The following is a 17772-nucleotide window of genomic DNA, read 5'->3' as shown; positions in this document are numbered from 1 at the left end:
ATCAATGTATATATGGCGTGTTTAGGAGCATTCACGTGATCTTCTGTGTCTTTAAGCTCTTAATACTGACCTTGTCATGTTCTCTTTATACAAGAATAAGCCCTCATATTCTCTCATATGTATATAACATTTCTTCAAGCATTCTCTCTTTGTATTGGATGATTTTAATGCCAAAACTATAGTATAATTACAAGAATAGAGACATTGTGCAAGAAATCCCCATTGAAAAAAAAAAAACAAATCCAAACAATTCATCTGGAAAAAATTAATTTGTACGAGATAAATTTAAATAAATCATTACATAGTTATACATAAATTTTGTTTATTTTAAAATGATTTTGAAAAACACTAAAAATTTTTTTTTTTTTTTTTTCTCTATCCCAGGTCAAAGAATCTATGGTGAAGTTACAATCCAGACGGGCCAGACCTTCTGCTACTGGATATTGCCTGGTGCTTTCTTGATGTTGCATCTATATGTGTTAGCATGAAAGTTGCAGTAAAGGCCAAGGGTTGAATTTGTCACGACGGTCCAGGAAACGTAGAGGGCTTGAATTTTTGGGCCGAAAGCAAAGGCGGAGGAATAAGTTTTCAGTTTTTTTGCCCACATAGGTCACATGGAATATCGATATGGGTTTAAGCCTGCATAAACCACCCAACTCCAAGCCCATTTTGCAATTACCAATTGGATAATTGGAGCAGGGCCATGGTTTGATTCCTCCCTCCCCTTCCTTTGTGGATGGAAGTGAGCCCGAGAACCGTTAGCAAACCCATTCTCTTGTTCTCCGGTTCGCATCGCCCCGGCTGGCGGGGTACCTGTGGGGTTCAAGTTCAACCACAAAACGCAACTGTTATTGGATTGCACCTAACAGTAATTTCTTATTTATCGTGCCTCATTCGACACTTCACCTGCAGAGGAACACGAAGTATGCGTCAGATCTAAGAGAAAAACCATACATACACAGGAAACGTTCTTTACAAACTAAGCTATTCTCACCAAACAGCTCCTAATCATCACCGACGCTCGGATACAACGACGAATAGATCGGAAGCCAATCAAGCCAAGGTATCCTTCCGTTCTTCAATCCAACTCTTTATACTGTTCCGTCGAATCTTTTCTTTTCGTTTGATTCCTGAATGAGTATGCTCTTTCGTTTTTTTTTTTCTTCCTTTTGGCTTTCTGTATATCTTGCCCGAGCAGAATTGGTCATACCATCGGACCGACATGAATTAGATTTTGCATTTTTAGTTGTATTATCAAGTTTCTTAGCAACCGAATAGAGATTATTGAATTAGGTTTTTTTTGCTATTCATATTACGTATTTTATGCTTATCGTTTTCCAACTGGAAAATCATTAGGAAGGAGGACCTACTGGTGTTTGAGACTTCGAGGCGAGAAGGTGATTGACCAGGAGTCGCTGTGGGATCATAAAACGGAGGGGATCGCAATGGACAAGAATAAGAACCGTACTGATATGCTTGCTGCTGGCCGTAAAAAGGTATTCCATGCATTTATTTTGCATATTGATTTAATACGAGTTTGGTTGTTTTAGACTCGATGCAATTTTCTGGCTTTTAATTGCCCACCGACTAAAAGAGAAGTATTGGATTCAAATTTGAAGTCAATGAGAGTGTCACCTGCATTTTTAGAGTGCAATACATGAGTTGGTTGATACTTTGATTTTTCTTTTTATTGTTACTTTTCTGAATCAGAGAAAATAATGCTTCCTCTTTTCTATTATTTTTTCCTATTATTTTTTCGCCATTATACTTGAATAGTGTTTGAATTCTGCTTTTCTAGAGGTACAGACAAGTTGAATGATAAGTAGAACCATAAAGAAAGAAAATGTATTATTGCATTATAATTGCTCTCTTTTAATTGGGAAGTCAAGCTCAGATAAGTTAACTGGTTACAACTTACAATAGGTTCACTTCAACTGGATCTTGTCTTCTCCCTAGGATTGAGAAATTTTGCTTGTTTTGTTTCTTCTCTCCCACTAGCTCATCAACCAAACAGGGCGTTAATGTGATTTATTGGGACCTAAACGCGTTGTTTTTAATTATCTTTTATGTCATCAGCTTCAACAATTTCGTCAGAAGAAGGACAATAAAGGTAGTAGCAGTCATGGAAAGTCCTCCAAAAAGTCTAGCAAATCTGAGCAGCACGAATCTTATGTTGATGCAGCACCAAATTCTGCCAATTCAACAGCATTGCCACAGGTTCTTGAAGGGGAAACTGTGTCTAGCATCAATCCTGTTTCGGGAGTTGAAGATTCTTCCGTATCTTCTTCTATAGAGGATTCTGTGGCTCCTGATGCCAATGTTGTGGCGGTTGATCCATTGTCAATTCCCATGACATATGAAACTGCATCAATTGATAATGCCAATATGGATAAGCAGGAAGTGTGTGTTCATGAAAACAATATTGAATTATCAAACTCTAATGATGGTGAACGCATTGATGTGTTGGCCTCTCCAGCCATTGTTGAGACTATAGACAGTACTACTGTCACATATGAATTGGAAAGCAGCAGTAGGGAAAAGGCGGAATCATTGCCATTAAAAGAAAATACTCCTGATATGTTCTTGATTTGTGCTAGGGGAGATCAGGTAACAGATGTAGGTTGTGCTCTTCTTCTCTCTACTATTTTGATCTATTTTTTTTTCTCTTTTTCCTTTATTGGGAACTTCTTTTGGGCAGATTGGGGCAAATAATGTGTGAATCTGTTGTATAATTAAATTCTCATTTGTTGCTGGGTAGGGGCAATGCAGGAAGCTAATGGTTTGGTTTTGGAGCATTGTGGTGGAACCCATGTCATAGACCTCGATGGAGATGGGAGACTGGCTTTGTCTGAGCACGGTGATAATGCTGCTTCTGGAGAAAGGGATGCTTTTGAACAGACTGGTTTGGTAGATTTGGCCTCTCAACTGAATCAAAATGATGGTGCATATAGTGAATCTGCTTCTGCCAGTGCTGTGGAGATGATGGATGGGCTTCTGGCATCTACTTTACCCCTTTCAGAGGCAGATGGAATTCTGGGAGGTGTTTCTGATGTGGTAAATCAACAAAGCAAAGTCATTTATGTCGATCCATCTAATAGAGAAGAAGCTGAGATGCTGTCTGGGACTGGTCAGTGTGGAAAAAGTGAGGGAGGCAGCCAAATTGATAGGACTGTAGAGGCATGTAAGCAGCAATTTTTGCCTGAGGATTCTCTTATATTTGTGGGTAAAAGCCATGAAGAGCCTCAGTTGGCTAAATTGACAAATTCATATGTGGGCCTTACTACATCTGCTCCTGTTGATGCATGCTCAATCAATCTGTCTCAGCTCATTGAAGTGACAAAAGGGCTGAATGAAACTGAGTATGGGTTGCTACTTAGGTCTATAGGATTAACTGATAGTTTGATCTCATTTGAACATGGTCATCCTCTTTTAACAGAGAGATTCAGGGAAGAATTATTCCTTGCAATTTGTACAAAGGATATACTGGAATTGCAACTCACTGAACATTCTTATCTTCAAACAGAGTGTGATAATCAGTTTCAGCAAATGGATAATGAGCTATCTGTCCTTCGTGCTTCACTCAATGAAGCTTGTGAAAGGTGCAACTCCCTTGCTCAAGAGCTTGTGGAATGCAGGTCTGAACTCCTGGCTGCCGCTAGTGGGAGGGAGGACTTCCAACTTCAATTTCATGCGGCAAAGGCAGAAGTTAAGGAAGTTTCTGCTAGAGCAAAGGAGTTGCAGAGTAGTCTAGAAAGTTCTCAAGCAGATATATCAAACCTATTGAAGGAGTTGGCTGACTCTAAGGGATTGGTGGGGACATTACTTGCAGAAAATGATAACTTAAATCAGACTATTGCTTTGCTGACTGAGGAGAGAAAGAAACTTGTGCATGAAAAAAATACTTGTCTGCAAGAGAATGAGAAAATATTGAAGGAGTTAGCTGACTGCAGGAATTCAGTGGCAGCCTTACTGGCGGAAAATTCCAACTTAAGTGGAACTCTTGCTTCGGTGACGGAGAGGAGCAAGCAGCTTGAAGAGGAGAAGGAGTATCTTGCTAATGGGAATGAGAAGCTTTCTATAGATTTGTCTGACTGTAAGGGTTTGATGGAAACTTTACAGGTGGAAAATGCCAACTTAGGGGGAGACCTCGTTATGCTTTCAGAGGACAGAAAGAAACTTGAAGAGTACAAGGAGTATTCAGTTATAGAGATGGAGAGACTTTCATCTGAGCTTCTTGTTCTTCATGAGAGGATATCTAAAGATCATGGGGAACGCAAACAGTTGGAGGATGAGTTAAAAGAAGTGACACTACGTCTTGAAGAGCTGTCTGAGGAAAACATATTTCTTCAAAGCAGCTTAGAACTGCATAAAGCTAAGATAAGAGAAATTGATGACAAGCAAGCCCAAAGATCTTTTCCAGGTGGGGATATTCTGAATCAAGAAGGAGGTGAGGAAGTACAGATCAGGAGCTGCGAGAAAGAAGCTGTTAATGAGCAGTCTCACAAAATGCAAGGAACACGAGATGATGGATTGTCTGATGGGCTTTCAGGTAGATTGCAACCTGAGCCATTTGAGCATGAAGTTTTTGATGATACTTTGGGGTTTATAGTATTGAAAGGACACCTTGAAGAGGCGGATAGAGTATTGAAAAAACTTGAGGAGACAGTTGAAGGGATGTTTTCACATGCAGGATCCTCAGGTAGAGCTGCTGGTAAAGTATCTGCTCCAGCTGTATCAAAGCTAATTCAAACTTTTGAGTCAAAACAGCACCATGATGAAAACGAGGCAGAGGAAATGATCTTGATGGATGATCCATCAGCAGCAGCTGATCCATTTTTATTAATAAAAGAGCGTACAAAAGATTTGAAGGCGGTGCTTAAGCAATTAGCCTTGGATGCTGTAAATGCTACTTTACTATTCAAGACAGAGAGAGGTGGGAGAAGTGCTGCTAATCTTTCAATCAAGGAGTTCAAGTTTGAGTCTGAGTCCATGAAGGAACACATTGATAATCTGGAAGCAACCAACCTTGAGCTTGTGGTTCTTTATGAAGCTCTAAAGCAACATGTTTCTCATGTTGAAGAAAAGAACCAACAGCTTGAGTTTCTTTATGAGACCTTGAAGCAAAAAGACAGTAGTCTTAAAGCAGAAAAGAGTGAGCTTAGCAAAAAGTTGTCTGAGTGTGAATCCAGGATAGATGAATTGCAGAATCAGTTGTGTGATTCACTGAAAAATTCGGATGAGCTGGCTTTTGTACTTCGTGGTCAGTTGGAAAATTTCCAGACGGAAGCAGCAGATAGGGCTTTGGCAGTTGAGAAGGAATGGAATTGTACCATCACTCAGATTATTGAAGCAGTTGAGAGGCTTGATGACTCTAGTGGATTTCTGTTCACCTCCTCCATAGCAACTGGCTCTAATGGTTCCTTGGATATAGGCAGCCATGCTGCTGCTTCTGTTAATGCAGCTATTAAAACCATCAAGGACCTGAAGGATAAACTTGAAGCAGCTTACTCAGACCATGAAGCAACCATTAATTTATTCAAAGAAGTGAAGAAGAAGTGTAATGAGTTACTAGGAAAGAATGAATTAGCCTGTGGCACATCGCACATGTTATACTGTGAGCTTAGGAAACTTGTGATAGATTCATGTGGCTCTGTGGCAGAATCTGACATTGACATACAAGATAAGGAGGTTTGTGGCCCTTTAGAATACAGTGAGTACAAAACCCTTGTGGAGAAATTGGAGAATTTTCTCGCTGAGAGGTTGCATCTTCAGTCTGTTAACTACCAGCTCAATTTGGAACTTACAAGTAAAACTAAGGATGCTGAGGAACTGAATAGAAGATGTATTGATCTAAGTTCCATTGAAAAGTTAATTGAAAATGTGGAGGGCGTAGTGAAATTGGAAGACAGTGAGATGGACTTGGGTGGAACACCTATTTCACGTCTAGAGTCACTGGTGTCTTTCCTTGTTTGTAAATGTAAGGGGGCTGATGAGCAAGTTAGCTCATTTAGGGAAGAGTTTGGATCCAAGGTGGAGGAATTGACTGAATTGCAGGAAAGGATGCATCACTTAACTGACTTGAAGCTTCAGCATGAAACTGAAATCCTTCTCCTCAAAGAAAAATTAAGCCAGGTTGAGGAAGCCTTTATCAGCATGCAATCTGAATTACGCGAAAAAGTGAGTGAACTTGAACAGTCAGAGCAGAGGGTATCTTCACTTAGAGAGAAGCTTAGTATTGCTGTTGCCAAGGGGAAGGGGTTGGTTGTGCAGCGCGACAGTCTCAAACAGACCCTGTCAGAGGCTTCCAGTGAATTGGAAAGATGTTCACAGGAGTTACAACTGAAAGATGCCAAGCTGCATGAGCTAGAAACAAAATTGAAGACTTATTCAGAGGCTGGTGAACGTGTGGAGGCTCTGGAATCTGAGCTCTCATACATTCGCAACTCTGCTACTGCATTAAGAGAATCTTTCCTTCACAAAGACTCGGTGCTTCTAAGAATAGAAGAGATTTTAGAAGACCTAGATCTGCCAGAGATTTTTCATTCAAGAGATATAATTGAGAAGGTTGATTGGTTAGCTAGGTCAGCCACTGGAAACTCTTTGCCTCCAACTGAGTGGGAACAGAAGAGTTCTGTGGGTGGTTCATACTCTGATGCTGGTTTTGGTGTCATGGATGCCTGGAAGGAGGATATAAAGCAAAGTTCAAATACAGGTGATGATTTGAGAAGGAAATATGATGACCTTCAAGGTAAGTTTTTTGGGTTGGCTGAACAAAATGAAATGCTGGAACAGTCATTAATGGAGAGGAATCAGTTGGTGCAGAGGTGGGAAGAACTTCTGGACAGGATTAATATGCCTGCATACTTACGATCTGCAGAACCGGAGGATAGGATTCAGTGGTTAGGAAATGCGCTTTCGGAGGCTACTAGCGACAGGAATTCTCTGCTTGAGAACATTGATAAACTCGAACACTATTGTGGATCTCTAACTGCAGAATTGGAGCAGTCTCAAAAGAGAATATCTCCCCTAAAGGCTGAATTGGAGGACACACAGAGGAGATTATCTAACTGTCAGATGGACATTCAAGCAGTTATCCATGAGAGGCACAACCTCTCTGAAAGATTTGAGGCTCTGAGCTGTGATCATGAGAAACTTTCAGCAAAAGCAGTCCATTTTGGTATTGAAAATGAAAAACTACAGAATGAGGTCAATGCCTTGCAGGAGCAATTGGTCCAGAGCCTTGGGAATGAGGAGCATATTCAGAGAATGAATGGCGAGATATGCAGACTGCAAGATTTAGTTTGTGATGCATTGAAGGATACTTGTACAAAAGATTTGGTTTCTGGTGGAAATACTATTGAGTGCTTGGAAGGATTAGTAAGGAGGCTTATAGAAAACTATACAACTCTCTCTTTGATAAAAACTGTTTCTGGGGATGCAGTTGAAGAGCACCATGCTAGAGAAGCTGATAAAAATCTCGGTGAGGAGAGAACTAGAGATATCCTGGATAATTTGGAGTCTGATGTAGCTCTACTGAAGAAAGATGCAGTGGATAGTAATGAACCAAATGTGGATCTTTTGAAGAAAGAGCTGGAGGAGACATTGAGTGAACTGTTACATGTAAACGAGGAAAGAGACAGATATGTGGAGAAGCAACAATCTTTGATTTGTGAGGTTGAAGCACTTGAAAGACAAAGGGCTGAGTTGCAGGAGCTACTTAATCAGGAGGAGCAGAAGTCTACTTCTTTAAGAGAGAAATTGAATGTTGCAGTTAGAAAAGGGAAGTCTTTGATTCAACAGCGTGATAGTATTAAGCAAACTATTGAAGAGATGGGTGCTGAGATGGAGCACTTGAAATCTGAGGTTAAGCACCGGGAAAATGCTCTTCAAGACTATGAAGTGAAGATGAGAGACTTAACTGCTTTCTCTGATAGGGTGGATGCCCTGGAGTCCGAAAGTTTGTTCTTAAGGAATCGTTTGGCTGAAAATGATCGCATTTTGCAGGGGAAAGAACATACTTTATCCATAGTTTTGAATACTCTAGGGGACATTGACCTTGGTGGTGAAATTTATAATAGTGACCCAATTGGGAAATTGGAACAAGTTGTGAAATTATGCCATGATCTGAATGCTGCCGTGGCTTGTGCAGAGGAAGAGTCTAAAAAATCTAGAAGAGCAGCAGAGCTGTTGCTTGCAGAACTGAATGAAGTTCAGGACAGGAATGATGGTCTCCAAGAGGAGCTAGCCAAAGTCAGATATGAACTTGTGCATCTCTCCAAGGATAGGGAGGTGGCAGAGGCTGCAAAATGTGAAGCCCTTTCACGTCTTGATAAGTTATCCTTGGATCTCATTGAGGAGAAAAAGAAACAATATTCTGGATATACCTCATTAAAATCTGCTGCAGATCAACTCAGGAAGAGTTTCTCTGATATCAACAATTTACTAGCTGTTTTTTTCTCTGAGGACTTGGAATTTCTGCAAAATCTAGAGTCTAGTATGAATTCATGCCTTAATAGAGCAGAATCTGATCTTGTGGTTCAAGTCCCTCACTTTAGCGCATATGGTGGCATTACATCCAGTCGTTTGGGAAGCAAGGTAACACTAGATATTACTTATTCTGAGTGGTAACTTTTTTTTTTCCTTTCTCCCTATCGTCTTTGCTCTTTTGTGTCCAAAAAATCATGCATTTACTCTGCAAAACATGGTGGGTATGCAGTAGGCTGCATATGCTTTATGATATTCTCTTGGCCCTCCTAAAGCAAGAATGAAGGATCCTTGTGCACGAAGGACTCCCCTTTTTCAATAAAACTTATTTCTTCATTCATGTTATGAGTATAGTTTGGTTGCATTTATTACTTATTATGGGCCATGGCATTTTAATCTCTTGTAAGCAAAATAACTTTCAGTTTGTCACTGATGAAACCACATTTTAGTAATTCATGTTTCAACTCTCCAAGTATTACAGAAGCCATTCCATTTACATTGAAGGGCAAGAATGTTCTTTAAAGTAAAAAACTTAGGGATTAAATATATGATCTTTTTTTGTGGAACATCTCTGTTTTGTTGAGCGTATTACTTCTCATTTTATCTATCTAATCTGTACTTTGCTTCTCAGTTGAACTTTGTGGCTGTGGATTTTTCATCAGAAACTAATATGCTGGACCATTTGGATGACTTTATTTCTGAAGTTTGTAGTTCTTTGCAAGAATTCATTAATGAAATTGCCGCTGTTAATAGTATGCTACACAAACACTCTGCTATATTTCATGAAAAAGCTGGCAATCTATCCAAATTAATGGGTTCTATTCATAGAGATATGAGTTCCCAGAAAGAGTCATTTGAGGCCATGAGGCAAGACATTAGGCTTAGAGATTCAGTGGGAAAAGAGAAGGAAATGGAGATTGCTGCATTGCGCCGGAACATTTCCTTGCTTTATGAAGCCTGCACCAGTTTGCTCATGGAAATTGAGAATAGAAAAGCTGAAGTTGTCACAAAGAGTGTGGCTGTTCGGGATCTGGAAATGAATTTGAAAGCAGCAGCATTTGGCGATGGTGGACTTCCCTTTGGTGGAGAGAGAAATTTTTCATCCGAGGAACATGTCAGGGCTATGGCAGAAAAGCTGTTATTGGCCGTCAAAGAATTTGCTTGCTTAATAGGTGAAATCAGAGAGGGTAACCAGAAGGAAATGAAAATTACCATCTCGAATTTGCAGGAGGAGCTTCAGGAGAAGGACATCCAAAGAGAGAGAATTTGCAAAGATCTTGTCAATCAAATTAAGCAAGCAGAAGCTGCTGCAACGAGCTTCTCCCTTGACCTTCAATCATCAAAATCTTGTGTGCATGATTTGGAGAGGAAGGTGGAAATACTTGAAGATGAGCGGAATTTATTGGAACAGAAAGTAAAGGAACTTCAAGATCAGCAAACCATCTCAACGGAGTTACAGGATAAAGTCAGATCTCTGGCTGATAGGCTCAATGCGAAAGACCAAGGTTAGATTGTTTGACTTTGGAAATCACTATTTTAATTGCTCTATTATAATTTTTGGGTTAGATTTTTTCAGAATAACGAATGCCATTTTTTTGGTTACAGAAATTGAAGCCTTAATGCAAGCTCTTGATGAGGAGGAGATACAGATGGATGATTTAACAAAAAAAGTAGAGGAGTTAGACAGAGTTGTCCAACAAAAGAATTTAGATATTGAAAAACTTGAAGCTGCTCGTGGGAAGGTTGTGAAGAAGCTTTCCACCACTGTCAGTAAGTTCGATGAGCTTCATCTTTTCTCTGAAAGTCTCCTTGCTGAGGTTGAAAAGCTTCAATCGCAACTGCAAGATCGTGAAGCTGAGATCTCTTTCTTAAGGCAAGAAGTAACTAGATGCACAAATGATGCTCTTGTCACATCTCAGACAAGCAACAAGAGAAATTCAGATGAGCTCTGTGAGCTATTGACATGGTTAGGCTCAGTGGTGTCTCTAGATGTCAATCTTGCTGATAGCAGTCAGATTCACACGTATAAAGAAATAATTCAGGAAAAGATAACTTCTGTTTTGTCTGAATTGGAGGATCTGCGAGTAACAGCTCAAAGCTGGGATGCATTATTGCAAATAGAGAGGAGTAAAGCGGATGATTTAATCCGCAGAGAAAAAATTCTTGAAAAATCTTTGCATGATAAGGAATCCCTATTAAAGATGCTTGAAGTTGGCAGAGATATGGAGCAGCCAACCCGTGCAAGCTCTGAAATTTTGGAAGTTGAACCTGTGGTGAGTTTTTGCATCTGTCATTTTGTGCAATAAACATATAAGCAGTTCTGTTGTGTCTTTTATTTGATATAGTGCTGAATTTTATTTGAGATATTTCTAATGGTAACGCTGGATGTAGACTGCAGTTTGTTGTTCTATTCCTTCATTTCTTTGTCATTTTGAATTCAATGTGACTGAATATTTTCCTGTAATGCAAACAAGTTGTCTATGCATGTGTCTGCATATACACAGTGAGATCTCACACACGTATGTGTGCATACATAATGAGAAATTCATGAGAAGACTATTTGAACTTCCCATTCCATCAGTCACTTTTAGCTTTATCTGTTTGTATCACAATGTAAGCAGATATGCATATTGGTGGTCTAGCCCTTTTTAATGTACGTTTGTGTTGGTGTATACTTTCTAATGGAGGAGTTTCTTGCTGGTTGGCCTTTTTTTTTCCTATTTGTGAATGCTTTGCCATCATGACATATTGATTGTTAAAACTTACAAACTGCTTTTAATTGTCAATTCAAAAATGAAAACATAATTTTAATAATAAGATGTATATATATATATAAACACCTGGTGAACTAATGTGCAGATAAATAAATGGACCGTCCCTGGGCCCTCTGCTGCTTCTCAAGTACGCAGTTTGCGCAAAGTCAACAATGATCAAGTTGCTGTTGCTATAGACATGGATCCTGATGGCACTAATAGACTAGAGGATGAAGACGATGAAAAAGGTAGTTCTATACAGGACCTTTTGTAGTCTTTTTTCCTGTTTGCCCTCCAGCAATTTCGTTTACAGTTTAACAATGACATCTTCGTGATTATTCCTCCCCTGTTCTTCCACTGCAGTTCATGGTTTCAAGTCACTCACTTCATCGAGAATTGTCCCAAAATTTACCAGACCTGTGACTGACATGATTGATGGTCTATGGTAAGATTTCTGTTGTTTTTTTTTTTTTTGTCCTATGGTATGAACCCAAAGCTTACCTTAGAATTTTGAATGGAAAATATTGAGCTTATATCATATGCCAGGGTTTCATGTGATCGGGCACTAATGCGACAACCTGCCTTGAGGCTTAGTATTATGATCTATTGGGCTTTATTGCACGCATTGCTTGCAGCTTTTGTGGTTTGACAAGCCGAACTGGTTAGTGATTCTTTCTTGTCATTTAGCTTTTTACAAGTTATAATCCCTGTGCTATGATGCGGGTTTTTTTTTTGTAACCAGAATTTTTATGTTATTATTAATAAATAAAAATTTGTATATATATGTTGTAAATAAAATTATTGTTTAATTCATTCAATAATTTTCTCTCTCACAAACACAAAATACATTCATATATTGTGGGGTAAAAAGATTATTGTGCTATAGTTTTATGAATTAATAGATCAAATTTGACTTCATGGAAAAAAGAAATTGTCCAAATTTCCTTATCCATTGGAGGTAGATTTTTTATTTATTTATTTATTTTCTTTCTAATGCTAGTAAGTGGAACATGTTTTATTATCAATAAAGTAGGTTTAAATTATTTTATAAATGATAACATGTAGTGATTGATGTAAATCTTATCATTTAATACTGAAGGACAATTAAACTGAGATAAAATTCTAAATTAGATATTACAGAAAAAAAAGAGAAACTTAAAAGTAGAATTAAGATGTTTAAACCAATCAAAAGGAGCTGAAGAAAGAAAAACACTTGATAAAAATTTTAAAGCACTATTTGAAATAGTAGCTTAAATTTTAAGTTCTAACGTTTTATATATGTTTTCTAGCGTGTAAGATTCTTTCTATAATATACATATATATTTGCTAGTAACAACAATATAAATTAGCTTTTGTTTTGTTTATATTGAATTAAAGTTTGTATTTTAAAGTGTTCTGATGTTTAATATAAATAAGTAATTTGAAAGTAATCATCATATAATTTTAAATTTATATTAAAAACCCAATGAGGCTGAAAAGAAAATATATCTTTAGAGAAAGAATAACTTGAACTTTTAAATTTTGCTGGTGGCAGTTGTAACTTGTAAGGCCAGTAACTACACTTCAATGTGAAGCAAGTATTTTGCTAAAGTAGCTTTTCCGTCCTTTTTTTATATAATTTCTTAGTGCTTAAGAAAAAGAGAGAAGAGGCCTAGATGTTGGTTGGTCCCATGTCCAAATCACTGTTCCTATGACAGTGATTAGGGAGTGCATTTTAGTGTAAATATAATGTTGTTTCCAATGAGTTTAATTGAAGGACATGATTCACTTGGTCAGCAAGCATGTTTTCCTCCTCACCAGTACATTACTTATGAGATTTATGTGATTGATAACACCCTTTGAAAGTTGTTTGGTGGGATATTAGCATTATGGAAATAAACGCTGGATTGACTGACCAACATTGTTTCTCTTGTAATCATTTTACCTCCAGATATTTCTTTTTGATTTTGTGTTGATTTGTCTTTGAAATAGAATTCTTACAGAATTATACTATGCATATTTCACCAGTTTAACAGTTAGGTTTAATCTGTGCCATATATTTATTTGACAAGCAATGGATTATTTATTTATCGTGCTCATAATTATTTTTTACTGGTAGGGATTAATTATTGGTCGCTAACTCGTTAATGTTTTTTGTTATGCTTAGCGAAGCAATTCTATTTTAATGCTGTTGCGTAACGTTGACTAGTAGGATAGACAAATTTTCTACAGGATGGTGATCTGTATTTCTTGTGCATGAGATTTATGGCTTCCTTGATCTGCAGGTTCCCATATATTTTGAAGGCCAAGTGGGCACAATCTCCCGTTCAGCATTATTTCTCTTATGGGTTTTGAGTCCTGTATATTTAGTGATTTTTTCTTTTTCTTTCTAAACGTGGCCAGATTGATTTATTGTTTAAGCTGAACCAGGCAACTGTGATTGCAGTTTTTTATTTTAGCGAATCTCAGATTGCTTGGTTGTATTGTATCTAATAAGTGGAGGGAGGACCTCTGTTGCATTTACTGAGGGCATGGTATTAGAATTTGTTTTACTTTAACCAACCAAAGGTTGAACATTGCTACTTTTAGAATTCGCCTTTTTTTTTTTTTTTTTTCTTTTTTTCTATAAGCTTGAGAGTATTCTTCTCTTGATGCTAAAGGCACCAACATTATGCTGTATGTTATAAGTATTGAGAATTGAGATCCAGTGCATCTCTTGAGGAAGTTAATTGATGATTGTGGTACGACGAATTATGTTAATTTATGTTAAATTTTTACACAATCGCAACTTCTGGAGAACATGGAGAACAGTCAAATCATTTGAATCTTGAATCGAAAGGTTTAATTTTGATGGATATAAGATAAAAGAGTACACCGTCATAACAAAATAAAGATAATAAATGGCCTATTGCTTCATATTTACTGAACAATCGACTTGTTATTGGCAGAGAAGCCAACTTGATGTTCGAAATTCTTGACATTCCCTTTTGGATTCTGTTGAAATCTTTGTATCCTGAAGTAGTTGAGGTCCACTCCTTTAGCCTCCCCGCAAAGGGCCATGTCAGCTAACATCCGTCCTACCACGGGGGCCATCTTGAATCCATGGCCTGAAAATCCACCGCCGATTACCACATCCTTACCAAACTCCCCTCCTAGAAAATCTATCACATAATCTTCATCTGGGGTCATTGAGTACATGCACAATTGAGTAGCAACTGGCTCGCCACAATCAACCAGCCCTGAAAACCTCCCTTCAATCCATTTCTTCAAAGAACTCAACGACATGCCAGGACCCCATGGTCTTTTGTCCGGATCACATGGGTAGCCGTCGTGCACAGCAATCTTGATCAAACCCGGAAACTCTAAAGACGGTGTGCCGTATATGTAAGGTTGGCCGTAGCTAGCAAATGTAGGGAAATCACCTCCTATAGCAAAGTCAGCCTCATGGCCTTCCCTAATCCTCCAATAACACACTGTGGTCTCCAGAGCTTGTATAGGTAATTCAAGGCCGCTGACGGTTTTAACTAGCTTTCTGACCCAAGCCCCTGCTGTAATAACACACTTTTTGGCCCAAAACTTTTCACCACTAGCAGCGGACACCCATACCCCTCCTTTCACCCCATCCTTGACTATGTTATTCACTTGTATATTGTCCCTTAAAATTGCACCCTTTCGAGATGCGAGTGCTTGGAACATTGATACTGCCTTTGTGGGTTTTATTACCCCACCAAGCTCAGTACATATTCCAATCCAGTTCTCCGGCAGCTTAATTCTGCCGGAAAATTTCTTTGCCACTTGTTGACTGTCGAGAACCTGATGGGGAACCGAGTTTTTCTGGCAGCTGGATACAGCGGAAAGAAGACTTTTATCATCTAATGGCCCCATATCGAATTGCTGGGCTTTGAAATAAACCTTGAAGTTGATTTCTAACTGCGCTTCCTCCCAAAGTTTGGAGGATTCCATGGCCATGGCACAGTAATAGTCCTCTGGGTACGTTGCTCGTATTGTACGTGACTCGCCATGTGATGATCCACGGTGGTGTAAGAAATCGAACTGCTCTAGTAGAAGAGTTTTGTGACCTCTTTTTGCTAGTTCATAGGCAGTGCAGCTGCCCATGATGCCTGCACCCACAACCACCACATCAAATCCATCGCCGCAGAATTCCATCTCTGTGTCTCTCGGAGATTGAGGGGATGGTTTTTAGGTAGATTGGATCTGAGTGAGCGAGTGTGAGAAGGTTTAAGTTTTTAAGGTGCAGTGCGTTGGCAAAGAGCCACATATTATCCTCCAATTTACATGTCTGCCACTTGCCTTGTGTTATGGCATGTTTTTCCAATCCGATAAAACCTATCTAATCACGTGTAGCCTCACATGTGCTCAACGCCAACCTGGCACCATTTTCTTCTCTTTTTCCTTTATAAAGGCATATTATTTGTTTACTTATGTTTTGGCGAATATTTTTTATTTATTAAAACCTATAAAATACTGCTCTTCTTTTTTCATTAATGATCTTATATTAGAATTTTCTTAGTATTAGAATTTAGAAAATAAAAGTTATGATTAGAGATGGATAGAATATTTTCAAATACTCAATTCATCATATTTTAATAGAATGAATTTATATAATTATAATTGAATTTATGACGGATTTAAATTTAAAAAATAATATTCAGATTGAGTTTTAAATTTTATATATAGAATATCCACTGTGAAGTTGTTGATATATATATTATAATTTAATATAAAAAATATATTTTATAATAATATTTTAAAAATATTAAATTTTTTAAATGAAAATTATTAATAAAAATATTTTTTATATAAATTATTAATTAAAATATATAAAATAAAATAAATTTAAATTTTATTTAATAATAATAATTAAATTCATAATAAATTTAAATATTATTAATATAAATTAAATTCTGTTTTAAATAGTTTAATTTTCTTAAATATTTTATTCATTTACATTCTTAAATTGTAGGAATGGTTTGTTATCGGATAATATAATTTTTTTATATGGCTATTTAAAATTTATCTTTCATGTATTAAAATATGATTTAAAAAAATAAAAAATAAAAATAATGGTGTATGATAATAAGACAAATGCTTTGATTGATGGGATACAGAAGAATCAATTGGTTATGAGATATGGAATCTGAAAGATACTATTTTGCATTTTAATACTCACAGAATGATTTGGTTGTCAGGACTTGTTTGGTTGGTGAAAGTAAAACTTTCCCATTTAACTATATATCTAAACTCCAATCAATCAATAAATAATATTTAATAGTAAATTTTATAAAATAATGTATTACTACTAAATGGATATACAAAACCTTGATACAGGTAATAAATTTTCTTAATTTATTCTATTATATTAATTTTTCAAAAAATATAATATTATTCTTACTTTATATAGTATTATAAAAAAAACTTATCTTATTGTGGCTTAATAAATTTCAATTAAGTGTAGTATATTTTTGTCAATTTATTTCATTTTAAATTACATTGTGAAAACTTATAATCAAATTTTGATGAAAAATATATTTGACAGTGACTTTAATAATTTTTATCTTGAATCTTCAGAGACTTGTTTTTTTATTTTAATTTTAATTAAAATATGATAGGGCTTATTGATTATTTTAAATCAAAATCCATTTACGTTTATTCAATTTTTTTTGAAATTAAAAAATTGAAAATGAATGAGTTGATGTAACGAAAGTTTGAAGATATAAAATAAAAATGCGGTTCTTTGATATAGAATTTCAAAAAGAGAAGGAGAATTATTAGTTATTTATAAATTAATTTAATTAGTGGAATTAAGAAGATGTTTTATAGGAAAATTATTATTATTATTAATATTAATAATAAAAAGCATGAGCAAGCTGCCACTAATAAAATATTATCAATAATTAATTTGGATAGGCATCAGCCTAAAATGAGAAAAACATAAAGCACTATCTTAACAAATATATCATAAATACAATGCAAGTGGAGCACACGTATATTTGGTTTTAGCTTTTTTTTTTTTGTTAAATATATATAAAGATGAAAAGCATTTAGAGGTTAGTTCCAACTACCAACACATTATACTATATGCCCCCACCCCATTTTTTATTTAATTTATTAAAAAACGTTTTCCATAATAATAATAATAACAAAACACTCTCGCTTATCATATTGGATTATAGTCTACAAAATTGTTCCATTTAGGACGCCTCCATCGGTTTCATATTTTGCACGTGCCCTTCAAACCATCTACCACTTTAGCGAGACTCAATCTTCCAAATTACGATAATGAATATAACAACACCAAAGCTGGAATAGCTCAGTTGGTTAGAGCGTGTGGCTGTTAACCACAAGGTCGGAGGTTCAAGCCCTCCTTCTAGCGTTTTTTATTTTTTAACCCTTTCTTCCAAGGATCTGTAAATTCGGTTATGATTCGTTTCTCCTCAGCAATATATAGATCCAAAGCTATTTGAACATAATTTATTTATTTTTAACAAAGTATGTAGCAACGATGATGTTTTTAATGGCATTATTTTAACATGCT

General features: G+C 36.6%; 2 protein-coding genes and 1 non-coding gene across 7 annotated transcripts; 2 read left to right on the top strand and 1 right to left on the bottom strand.

The window, feature by feature from the left end:
- Nucleotides 1-835: 835 nt before the first annotated feature.
- LOC110602976 (sporulation-specific protein 15) lies at nucleotides 836-13804 on the top strand. Of its 5 annotated transcripts, none has more exons than XM_021740604.2 (10): nucleotides 836-1063; nucleotides 1357-1496; nucleotides 2077-2607; nucleotides 2770-8595; nucleotides 9116-9989; nucleotides 10090-10757; nucleotides 11344-11485; nucleotides 11601-11682; nucleotides 11784-11898; nucleotides 13502-13804. In XM_021740604.2, exons 2-9 carry the CDS (start codon nucleotides 1446-1448, stop codon nucleotides 11884-11886), a joined length of 8277 nt encoding a protein of 2758 aa, XP_021596296.1. In that variant the 5' UTR covers nucleotides 836-1063; nucleotides 1357-1445; the 3' UTR covers nucleotides 11887-11898; nucleotides 13502-13804. The 5 variants fall into 5 exon arrangements, with proteins under 5 accessions (XP_021596296.1, XP_021596295.1, XP_021596294.1 ...); XM_021740603.2 differs by having other exon boundaries at nucleotides 2077-2616; XM_021740602.2 differs by having other exon boundaries at nucleotides 2077-2620; nucleotides 2759-8595.
- Nucleotides 13805-14043: 239 nt separating this feature from the next.
- Nucleotides 14044-15480, bottom strand: LOC110602977 (probable sarcosine oxidase). The gene has a single exon (XM_021740608.2). It carries the CDS (start codon nucleotides 15381-15383, stop codon nucleotides 14136-14138), a length of 1248 nt encoding a protein of 415 aa, XP_021596300.1. The 5' UTR covers nucleotides 15384-15480; the 3' UTR covers nucleotides 14044-14135.
- Nucleotides 15481-17536: 2056 nt separating this feature from the next.
- TRNAN-GUU lies at nucleotides 17537-17610 on the top strand. Its single transcript has one exon. It is a non-coding gene; the product is annotated as a tRNA-Asn (tRNA).
- Nucleotides 17611-17772: the final 162 nt, after the last annotated feature.

The sequence above is a fragment of the Manihot esculenta genome, chromosome 16 (genome assembly GCF_001659605.2).
Source record: "Manihot esculenta cultivar AM560-2 chromosome 16, M.esculenta_v8, whole genome shotgun sequence".
Lineage (NCBI taxonomy): Eukaryota > Viridiplantae > Streptophyta > Magnoliopsida > Malpighiales > Euphorbiaceae > Manihot > Manihot esculenta.
This window is presented reverse-complemented; position numbering and strand designations above follow the sequence as displayed.

Coding starts and splice junctions, on each gene's coding strand:
- LOC110602976 (XM_021740602.2), top strand. CDS start 1,446: ATGGACAAGAATAAGAACCGTACTGATATGCTTGCTGCTGGCCGTAAA. Junction 2,621..2,758: donor AGATCAGGTAACAGATGTAG/GTTGTGCTCTTC, acceptor GTTGCTGGGTAG/GGGCAATGCAGGAAGCTAAT. Junction 10,758..11,343: donor TTTTGGAAGTTGAACCTGTG/GTGAGTTTTTGC, acceptor ACTAATGTGCAG/ATAAATAAATGGACCGTCCC.
- LOC110602977 (XM_021740608.2), bottom strand. CDS start 15,383: ATGGAATTCTGCGGCGATGGATTTGATGTGGTGGTTGTGGGTGCAGGC.